The sequence below is a fragment of the Notothenia rossii genome, assembly GCF_949606895.1.
Source record: "Notothenia rossii genome assembly, chromosome: 1".
In the NCBI taxonomy this organism is placed as follows: domain Eukaryota; kingdom Metazoa; phylum Chordata; class Actinopteri; order Perciformes; family Nototheniidae; genus Notothenia; species Notothenia rossii.
This window is the reverse complement of record NC_136912.1, coordinates 16,858,722-16,870,240: the sequence shown is the minus strand read 5'-3', so window position 1 is coordinate 16,870,240 and position 11,519 is coordinate 16,858,722. Positions and strand designations below refer to the sequence as shown.

General features: G+C 41.0%; 1 protein-coding gene across 1 annotated transcript; it reads right to left on the bottom strand.

Annotated features, from left to right (window-relative positions):
• Positions 1 to 16: 16 nt before the first annotated feature.
• Positions 17 to 10,322, bottom strand: smcr8b (Smith-Magenis syndrome chromosome region, candidate 8b). Its single transcript, XM_079656731.1, has 6 exons — positions 8,197 to 10,322; positions 5,221 to 5,633; positions 3,582 to 4,342; positions 2,986 to 3,453; positions 2,142 to 2,649; positions 17 to 1,553 (listed from the first exon to the last, which is right to left on the bottom strand). Exons 1-6 carry the CDS (start codon positions 8,371 to 8,373, stop codon positions 1,106 to 1,108), a joined length of 2,775 nt encoding a protein of 924 aa, XP_079512857.1. The 5' UTR covers positions 8,374 to 10,322; the 3' UTR covers positions 17 to 1,105.
• Between the last annotated feature and the right edge of the window lie 1,197 nt (positions 10,323 to 11,519).

The window sequence follows — 11,519 nt, the reverse complement described above, 5'->3', positions numbered from 1 at the left end:
TCCCAATTTAAAAATATACGATGTTTATCTTCAGAGTACATGTACACAACCTTAAATCGGCTCATATTTGCAACAGTAAAATAACACAAAAGTACAGTGTTAAACAAGGCTTTGTCATTAGCTTCAGTTCAGAGTTTAAAGGGCCATTTCATATTTAATGAAGTGGGGTTTTATGAGGCACTTGTCCATAGTCAGTATCTAACCTACAGTAGTTGGCGATCTGCAGTTAAGAGAGCACAAGCACTTGAGCAAAGCAATGTTCTGATCTCAAGGACAGCGTAAAAACATGTATTAGCCACCTAAAAACATTACTCAAGACAATTTGAGGGTAGGCTATATTAAGGATATTATCATTGGACCTTGACATCATCCTTTTCCGTAAGTAGCTGAAGATGTTATCTATGTTCTCTTCAAAACCACCATTGACAAAAAGAGTTATTTTGGGAGTTGCTGGTCTATTCTGCCTTGGTGCGTTTGTGTTATTGTGTGACTTTGGTATTTTAAAGGGTAAGTTCTGATTCATCAAAGTGACAGCAACACAAAAAATCGAACTGATTGATGCAGAATAAACCAGCAACTTTAGTTTTTTTGTCAATTGACTGGTGATCTTGAAGACAGCATACATAACAGCTTTAGTTCCTGCTAGGAAAAGGACTGGCAGCAGGCTGAAGCTGTTAAACTATTCTAAATACACTCAAACCATTACAGATTTTTAGGTGGCTAACATTTTTAAATCACACATTGTTTAAACGTGGCTCAATTCTCTTAATTTAAAAGAGTTCACATGTCATTCAGTAATAAGCCTTCAGTTTAAAAACGCACTCCAATAAAAGTTGATACTTTATGTGTGGAGGCTGCCAGCATCAGTAAAAGTATTCGGTGCCAGAGGGGCACTTGTGCATTTGTGTCCAGTAACCTAAAGATACATGACGCCATCATGGAGTAAAAATCATGCATACACACAAACTTTGATCACTGCAAATAAAAACATAAAAGCCTGATTCTTCGGTGTCAGACAACACAACTTAGATGAATCAGTGCTCTGCTCTAGGTATTATTATAGACTATCTTCATGACTAGTCTTTTATTTCTGTCCTTCATTTGTTTATGCCGGATATGTATTCTTATGCAAGTGCATTGAATTGTAAGAGAATCTTAAAACCGGTGGTCCACGTCCTGCGTGGCGCTGTTTGATGAGGTCACACAGGAAGTTCATCACTTTCAAATCATTCTCACTGGTGCACAATCCCCGCATCAACAGGAAGTCCTTTTCCTCTGCGCCATCGTTCCCTCCAGCTTTGTATGGACGTAGTAACGCAGGTTTAAAGGTGCACAGCAGCGCCTGGTTGGCCAGTGCAGTCAGGCAGCTCTCCAGGTGCAGCAGGTAGGTGATTCCTCGGCTGATGCCAGAGTGAGGGTCAGCCAGTCGACCAATCAGAGAGCCGGAGTACGACGGACATTGCAGCGTCCTCTGGTCCAGGTCCAACAGCGCCAAGTAACGACTGTAGCGAGTCAGAGAGTGAAGGATGCTGGCCAGAGAGCTGGAGGAGGATCTGGTTAAAGAGAGAAGAAGAGTATGTCACTTTTATACGTTTTTAATTGTTTTCATTTTCACATTGAAACATCACATTCTTTTGCATTATGCATGAAACATATACATGAACATCCACCAATCCATTTTTTTTAAATCATACCCAAAGTCAAGATCAAACATCAACAATCAACATCTCCATTTGACTGCATATGAGCAAATTAACAATAATGGTATTATGGTGCATTGAGCTTTTGTATTACAGTAAATATTAACAAAGATTAACATGTATCGATGAAATCTGATCAGCTTTTTATGCAAACAAGAGACTCAGACTAAAAGGTATTAGCAAAAGCTTTTTTGTGGCACAAATATTACAGGCTTTAACAAACTGGCATTTACTGGATGGCTTTTTAAGTGTGAAGTAAATCTGGTATTCTGTAGGTACACTAATATATGGACAGTTTACAAAAGGTCTGATCAAATGAAAGAAAGCAACCAGGAAAAGACTACAGGGCATCTCAGCATAAACATTAACTAAGTGAGGCTAACACATAAAACAAATGGTAATATAATAATGTCATATATCAACATCTAACAATTGTTGTACCTGTGTATTCCTATTAGTCTCCAGGTGAGCAGGTCGGTCAGCTGCAGCGCTGCGGTCAGAGACGCCTTCACAGCGCTCCCATCAGGACCGGGAGCCGGCAGGAAGAGACTCAGAGCGTCCACCAGCTTCCTGACCAAACTCTCGTCGCCTCCGATGACGACCAGCGGCCGGCCGCTCAGGAGACAAAACAAGGCATGCTGGGAGAAGGAGTTCTGTTTGAGGAACCTGAGGGCTCTCAGTCCGGCCTTCCTCCTCCTCCTCCTCCGATGGGAGCGGGAGCTGCTGTGGACGTTCTGAGTTGGAGACAGCGGCTCGGTGGAGCCGGTGATGCTGGTGCAGTCGGACGCCTCGTCCACGCTCAGCAGCCGGAGAGGAGAGCAGGGCGGAGACCAGCGGTCGACCTCCGCCAGAGCTAGAGCAGGGGTGAAGTTCACATGAAGGTGAAGTACCGACCGCACCGTCCGATGGACTCCAGACAAGCGAGGCTTCGACTCCACCGTTACTTCATCTAAAAAAAAATAACAGTTTATTTCATGTTAATGCCTATTTCTGGTTTATTAAACTGTCTTATTTTCATACTTTTCAAACTATTGTGTGCTTGTCTGTTTATTTCTCCGTCCACAGCTAATCTTTTATACTGCTGGACTACTTGTCATAATAAAGTTTATTCTCATTTTGAACTGGAGCAGATTATTTCCATATCGATATATTTTTGATCCAGTGAAATCAAGCAGAATAAAATAGAGGAGGTTTTGACAAACTTATGTTTTTAATATTAGCCAAATAACTGTTATTGTATACTTAAATTGTGCTTGAGGCATAAATATTGTAGCAGATGTTTTACCTGGCATTGGTTTGGACGTCTTCTTTGGACCGTTGACTTCATGGACATGATTGCTCGTCAAACATTCAACGACCTTCTCTTCTTTCATTATAACCTCACCACTAACAGTTCTTTGCTTTGAGGTCTCTTCTCCGTTAACACGACAGTCATATTCCTGAGCCTGCTCCTCGTTTTCATCTTCAGAAACTGAAGTGCTTGCTTTGAATGTCTTCCTCTTCCTGAGGACATCGTCAGATTCACACTCTGCCAGTATTTCCTCCTCTTTCTCAAAGCCGTTAGTAAGAGCTTGTTGATCCGACTCTTCCTCGGTGATGGCGGTGAGGTCGTCAGGACAGATGGACTCGGTGGTGCTCAGAACCTCGATGCTGTCCTCACTGTTGGCTCGTCTGGCGTACACTCTGCCGCGCCTGACGCCTGAATCTACTGCGGCTCGCCTGTAAGAGGAGTCCGTCATCCCGACTGAGGTTTCTGTTGAAGAGAGGGAACAGTGTCAGAGAGGCCAAATGCTGCAATATGCATTCCTTCTAAAGTACACACATCAACTTAGTAAATAAAAGATATTCACTGTAAGCAACCAGCTAATTGTCTTTCAGTACCTCTGCTGTCAGAGCCATGCTGGGTCTGATAAGACTTCTCCGTCCCGAGCACTTCGATGCTGTCGCTGCTGCTCACACTCCCCGTCATCTCCGTGGCAACGCTGGGGTCAGGGGTCATTGTCCTGTCATCTCCTGCCTCCATTTTGATGGGGATCTCCTCCACGCAGGAGCAGAACGACTCCATGCTCATTGGTTCGGATTGAAAGGCCTCGACGCCGCTCTTATTCCCCGTCGCCCTCTGCAGCTCGGCCTCAGCGCTCTCCCTCTCCTCCTCAGATCCCTCCTCTGGCCTCCAAAGCTCAAACAGGAAGTTGGTGAGCGTGAGCCTCCTGGACAACGACTGTATGGTGCTAGTCGTCCGCAGCACACTCCTGTCGCCACGTAGACGGCGCTCTGTGTCAGCGAGCTGCTCCTTCATCAGAGACAGGAAGTAGGAGTTGCAAAGCTCCTGGAGAGGCTTCAGACGGCGCTCAGACCTGCAGGAGGAGGAGAAGGAGAAGGAGGAGGAGGGGGAGGGGGAGGGACCGGGCTCAGGAGGCAGTAACGCTGTTGGATCAGTGAGCGAGTCGGCTGGGTCGTAAGGCAGGAAGTCAGGATGTTTCAGCTTCCTGTTTGGGTAGGAAGTGACCTGGCGCAGGAGCTCTCTATGATTTAGGATTGAATGCTCTACAGCTTCAATCTCATCTGCTTTCTCTCCCTGCTTCGCGTTTACCTTCCTTGGAGGAGGATCAGTCTCCTGATGCAGGGTCAACCGTGTGTACCTGAAACAGTCAGAGGGAGTTGATTTATTCAGCAGCCTTGGAGAGTAACTTAAAACTGGAGTGCAGGGCTTTTACATATGCATGAACGTCTGTAGCATTCAAGCCCTTGCCAAAAGAGTTCACACAATGGGACTCATTCTATCGCCGCCAGGGAAAAGCCCTTTATATTTCACCAAAGTTGTGGTGTACAAAAAAGGTTTCTGGAGTAGAAAAAGAAAAAGAAACTGCATTTTGAGGAAAGATTGTTCAAACTAGATCAACTGCAGCCCGGCTATAACCTTCTGCCAACTAGTCAAGTTGTCTGTTTCTCCAAAATTGCATCATTGACTTAATTTTCATAATCAAAATCTATAATCATGGCCAAAAACATGGTTTGTAAGGGTGAGAGTGAACTTTGACCATCCTTGAGTCCAAGTGGGCTTTTGTGCCAAATTTGATGAAATTCCCTGAAGGCCCTAAACTTTGTGTTCTCAATGATTTTTGTTCCCCAGCTAAACCTTCTCCTATTATGTCAAACTTTAAAAATATATATTTCCCACGGGTAATATGTTGAAATCCCTAATTTACAGATTAAAGCATACTAATGTTATGTTGATTTTAGATGTCGCCTATGATATCTCCACACAGACTGAAGGGGAATTGTTTTGTTCTAACTGCATTTGAAACACTCATCTTCCTACATTCATTTGCAATTCCAACTGTGAAGACAGCCCTTCTCAATCCCTTACAATGTTGGTTTATATCAGGACTAACACTCTGGGCTTTGTGAAACTTGAAGGGTATCAGGTGATATATTGGCCAACATGGAAATGTCTTTCCGTCTCTAAGACACAAGTAGATGTATATTAGTATTTCATCAAAGTAAATACTAATCTTACTCAAGCTCTTGTAATTTTCTCTGCAGCTCCATAGAGAACGCCTGTCTGTTCCCCGTCTTGAGGCTGTCGGAGGCCTGAGAGAAGCCTGTCGACAGCTCAGATAAGTTCTCCATCAGCTTCGTCTGGTCGGAACAAATGTACGCCACGCAGAAAGGACGCACCATGCCCCGAGCCTCAAGGTCATACAGGGTCATGTGGTGCACATAGGCAAATGCATCGTCCGCCGAATCCCCAAGAATCACTTTGGAGTCCTCGCTGAAGTTGAGGCGGGGGCCAGGGGATGCAGGAGGGGTGTGGCCCGGGCCGGACGCCTGGTAGTCCACAGACATGATGCGCACAGAGAAGTGGTTCAGGTCGAACAATCCGATGACCCTGGGGTCGTCCGGTATCGTCAGCACAGGTTTGGGTCCAACCTGTGAACACACAGCAGAGGTTGAAAGAAACGCAGTACAACATACTAATAGATATTTACCTGGAGTCACAATTACAATTATTTTAGTTTTTGAATATCACTGAAGACTTCACTTACCACTGAGATACATTAAAAGGTCTGATGTTGTTCTAAAATAACAGTCATTTGACTACAAAAGTGAATCGCCCACTACATTCAGATAATCTATAGTTTTCATTTTCAAGCCAAAGCACTATAACAATCTCTGGTAGCAGCTTCTTCATTTTGAGTAAATTCTGCTTTTTGCATCTTTCTGAGGTTTTTCAGTCTGTTCATTTTTTTTAAAAACAAGCCTTTTGTAAACTTCACCGAAGGATCTGGGAAATGTTGATGGAGAGTCATCAATTAATAAGGGAACAAAGGTACTGATTTGATTGAGGGATTGAGTTTTATAAATATTGGATTTCTCCGTTTTGAGTTTGTAATTGTAAATAAAATATATCTTTGAAAATGTCAACCTGGGTTAAGGAAGTTGTGATGAGCTATTTCTCAGTATTTTCTAAAATGATGTTGAGTGTAAACTATCAATTGATTAAATGAAAAATATATAACATATATTTGTATATTTCTTAACATTCATAATACCGAATTGGCTGGAATTACACAACAAAAACATGTACAGAATACTACCAGGCATTGTTGTTGTTGTTGTTGTTGTTGTTTTTGTTTACTAAAAGTGCAGATGGTCCTAGTTTTTACTTTTAGTTTCTACTAAGAATCTTTAATGTTGTGTGATTTATTTGTCTACTGAGATTCACACAATTTTCAATCATATGTCGTCATTATTTCAGCAAGGGCTGGATGAAGAAATCACTTTCCTTTCACAGTTTCAAAACTGGTTAGTGTGCAATGGCTGCTTTGTGTGACTGACTGCTCGTATTTTGAAGAGTATACGTAATTTAATCTCTCTTACATAAAAGATGTTAATCTCATTGAGACTTCCTGGATACATTTAATTACACTCACTTTCAATGGGCACACCATAATCGTAAAATAGAAATAGAAGCAACACAACCACACTTTTTATTTAAAGAATATATATCAAATAATTAAATAACTCATTTTTCTTTCGTTGAAGAATTTTCGTTATTCTTTCAAATGGATTAACTAATAAAACAATGCAATTTTCCAATCTGTCATTATTATTATTCAACACCTTATGTCACATTATCTACATTGTGAAAATACCAAGGATAACAAAAGGAAATGCACTATTTGTTTAAGTCTTGGTTTCTTTATGATTTGCAACAGTAGTACACTTACAGCACATTTATGTAAACTGACCTCAGGTATTGAATCGTATAGAGCAGAGTTTACTAGCAGAACTATGGAGGACTTATTGTTTTAAACATCTTTATATAGTCTGGCTTACGTGCTGCTGTCACATGTTTTATTTCCCTAGGACAGGGGTGGAGAACCTCCGGCCTCCGGGCCGTATACGGCCCGCGAGACCATTTGGTACGGCCCTCGAGGTAATTTATAAACACACGCAAAAAAGAAAAAAATTAAAGAAATCTAGACCGCAAAAAAAATTAAACAAGCAAGTGCCTGTTTTTCCTGGCCAAGGTCAGGGTCCTTGAACACAACACGAGCCTAACGTTTCATCACGTGGTATATGTCTCGTCTGACAGGGGTGCAGTTCTGACGGAGAGCAACAGAACACGGCTCCAACACTTCACAAATTGCAGTAGGCCTACCAATAAGGAGCCGTACACATGCCGCAGTTTTTGCGTGGCTCGGTGGCTTTGTCTTTAGTTGAAAGACCAGTGGCGATCTGTTCATCTGTCATACTGATCATACAGTCAATAACTTTCTTGTTATTAGCATCTGGTTAGCTAGTTATGCTAACGAATATAAGAAGCTTTTTCTCCAACCAGTGAGGTAAAGGCACATCTTTATAGGCTCATTATAGTTATAACAAAATAAGAGAATAAAGTAAACGGGTATAAAATACTATATGACAGTAAAAAAAGTTGTTATTTATAAACAAGAATACAGTTTGAAAGGGGAGTGATTTGTAAAATATCCATAAAGAAAAAGAAATCTGTCCAATATTTGACTCCAAAAGGAAGTGGAGTAAAAGTATAAGGTAGCATATAGTGGAAGTACTCAAGTATAGTAAAAGTACATCAAAAGTATTTGCTACTTACTAACTGAAATATATGTTATCCTTATTGTATTCTAATTGTACCTATTTATTTCAGTTTTATTCAGTCCTGTGTTGGTATTAAGTGATCTTTTAATCACAGTACTCTGGTTATACCTTGGAAGGGGGAGATAGTATATTAGTATTTTGTGTGTTTAAAATGTGTTTGGTTTGAGAAGCACTTTGAGTCACCTTTGAATATAAAAATATGTTATATCAATAAAGTTTAACTTGATTTGATGTATAGCACTTTATTACATTTAAAAATGTACATTTCAACACAGAAAACAAAGGTTAAAGTGAAATTATGTGTCTTGTTTATTGAACCCTTTCTCGTATGATAGCAGGAACAGATTATTATCCAAAAACAAACACACACCTGTTCTGAGAATTCAGCCACCAGTATGAAGTCTCTATTGAACTGGGCGGTGGAGCTCCAGGGGTTTGGTGGAGGCAACAGGGGGACAGAGAGCTCCTCGGGCAGACCCTGCTCCTCCTCTCCCTCCCCGAACCCCTCGGTGCCGGTGAAGGCCAGCAGGTCCGGAGACCCGATCATCGTCACAGCGGGACGGGTCCCATGGGACGGGCTGGACTTCCGTCGGTGAGTCAGCTGTTCACACGGGACTCCAAAACAACAACCCGGGAGGCTGAATACTTGTCACGCAGTTGTCTACAACCACGATGGAAATGAACGGAATAAAAACTTAAAGGAGTTTTATTTCCGCATTAACAACTGTCACGTAAACAAGCTGCGTTTTCAGGAACAGCTGTGGAGAGAAAACTTAACGGAGAAGCGAAACTCCCTGTGGGCGGCAGTTACACGGTTAGATATACTCAGTACCGGGATTTGTGTTCCTGTTTCTCGTAATAAGTGTGCGTACTTTCAGCCTGAAACTACTTGTGGCTCGGTGACCGCCAGAAAACCGAAAACCCTTCACCCATATTGAGCCATGTTACAGACGCCGGGCCGGTGCCGCTCACTGCTGTTGCGAAAGCGGTGCTTCATGGAAAACCAGGCTGGACCTCAATGACTTCCGGTCACCGGTGTCAAAATAAAACACTCTAAATAAAAACACCTGCTGGAAATACATTCACTTTCAGATATACCAGGACCGGCCCTAACATGGATTTGGTTTGGGTGCAGAGGATGGGTAGTAAGCTACTCAGATCTTGTAGCCACTTGAGTAAAAAGTACCAGTGTAGGAATACTCTGTTAAAAGTCCTTCATTCAAAATGTTACTCAAATAAAAGTAGAAGAGTATAAGCATCAAAATATACTTAAAGTATTGTAGGCTACTCATTATGAAAATGTGTCCATTTCAGAATAATATATAAAATGTTTTGATTATAATTATTGATGCATTAATGTGTTTATCAAAGCTGGTAAAGGTGCATGCTGCAGGTGAGCTTGAATGTTACTCCATGTGATATAAAGCCTTATTTAAGGAATCTTGGTGTTATATTTGATCAGGATTTATCCTTTAACGCCCACATAAAATCAATTTCAAGGACCGCCTACTTCCATCTACGTAACATTGCAAAAATCAGGCATATCTTGCCTCAAAACGATGCAGAGAAACTAGTCCATGCATTTGTTACTTCAAGGCTGGATTATTGTAACTCCTTATTATCAGGGTGTACCAAGAAGTCAGTCAAATCGCTTCAGCTGATTCAAAATGCTGCAGCTCGTGTACTAACCAGAGTTAGGAAAAGGGACCACATTACTCCTGTTCAGGCTGCCTTACACTGGCTCCCTATAGAACACAGGATAGAATTTAAAATTCTTCTTCTCGCCTACAAAGCCCTTAATGGGCAGGCGCCATCTTACCTTAAAGAACTCATTATACCCTATTGTCCTACTAGGGCATTGCGTTCCAAGAATGCAGGGTTGTTGGTTGTTCCTAGAGTCTCTAAAAGTACAATGGGAGCCAGAGCCTTTTCTTATCAAGCTCCACTTTTGTGGAATCAGCTTCCAGTTTGTGTTCGGACGGCAGACACCCTATTCGTTTTTAAGAGTGCGCTTAAGACCTTCCTTTTTGATAAAGCTTATAGTTAGGGCTGATTAGATTCAGCCCCTAGTTTTGCTGATATAGGCTTAGTTTGTCGGGGGACATCTTACTTCTTCCTTCTCTCTGTCTATACCTGTGTACTCTCATGTTCCGATTAACCCAGCTTCCCCAAATGTCTTTCTTTTTGGTGTCTATATACGCCGGGTTCCCGAGTCATGGATGATCCTGCGGTCCTGTGTCATGGATTGCGAGTCCTGGATCTTGAGTCGTGGCTGTGGTCCTGGATCATAAGTCCTGGATGGATATACTCATGGATTCATCTTCCTATTATACACACATGCATTTCCAAACATTTGGACTACCTATGTTGCAAATGTATTATCTTTTCAATTTACACACGGCATCTATTGCACGTCTGTCCGTCCTGGGAGAGGGATCCCTCCTCTGTTGCTCTCCCTGAGGTTTCTCCCATTTTTCCCTTTAAACTGGGTTTTCTCTGGAAGTTTTTCCTTGTACGATGTGAGGGTCTAAGGACAGAGGGTGTCGTATTGTCATACTGATATTCTGTACAAACTGTGAAGTCCACTGAGACAAATGTAACATTTGTGATATTGGGCTATATAAATAAACATTGATTGATTGATTGATTGATTTAAGTGTCTATTATATTTCACATCATTGTTCCTAATCCTAAACTAAATAAATGTAGTGGAGTAAAGTACACGATTTACCTCTGAATTGTAGTGGAGTAGAAGTACAAAGTAGTAAAACATTTAAATACTCAAGTAAAGTAGCCTACTAGTTCCTAAAAATTGTACTTAAATACAGTACTTGAGTATGTTCTTAGTTACTTCCCACTTCTGTTTATGTGCTTCCCCTCTTGTATGCTCGCACTAAACCAACGTTAAATAGTGTGTGTTAAATAGGTTTATCAGTGTAAACACAGTACTGTACAGGGTTTCATAAGACCAGGATTACATTATAAGTTTAATAAAAATAAATTATAACTAGGCAGGATTATAAAAAATATAATATATGAATTGCCATTCCAGGACGACGTGCTCAGGGAGGGCCTTTGTGCCCCCATGTTAAAAAAGAAAAAGAAAACACAATTGCCTTCTGATTGCTTTTGCTGTATAAAATGTGATAAAGTGCTGTCCCGGATGCCCTTATTTAACTAAAATAATAAATTGTGCAGATTATGTTTAACACTATAGGACAGTATACTACACACTGCCTTTCTAAATTGTACACTTCAGTCGGTTCTTAGCCTGTTGTTTAGTCACCATTTGTTGACCCTAAATGTGAAAAACGTTTGTTGAGGGAGTTAGATTTTTTTGTTATCATCTTTCTTTTATTAAAGAACTATGTTCTATACGAGGCGGCCTAAGTAATTGGTTTTATTGCTGGATTGGTATTGGGCTCTAAAACTCATACAATCTGAAACAGTGACACCTCTTCATGAACCAGTAAAACATGTATAAACCATGACAAGCGTTTTTAAACCAGTAAAACCTTTTTCCTAAACCATTAAAACCCCCTTTAGAAACCAGTGAAATCATGAAACCTTTAAAAAACAACATTTTTTTAATAAACCATTCAAAGCTTTTATTAACCATTAAAACGTTGAGAAACCTTTGCATCTTGTATAAACTATTAGAAACCAGTAAAACCTTTACTAAATCATAAATTC

Excerpts from the sequence above, each read along its gene's own strand:
- smcr8b (XM_079656731.1), bottom strand. The coding sequence starts at position 8,373 with ATGATCGGGTCTCCGGACCTGCTGGCCTTCACCGGCACCGAGGGGTTC. Across the intron at positions 4,343-5,220 it reads AGAAAATTACAAGAGCTTGA|GTACACACGGTTGACCCTGC; the intron begins GTAAGATTAGTA and ends TGACTGTTTCAG. Across the intron at positions 3,454-3,581 it reads GCATGGCTCTGACAGCAGAG|AAACCTCAGTCGGGATGACG; the intron begins GTACTGAAAGAC and ends TCTCTTCAACAG.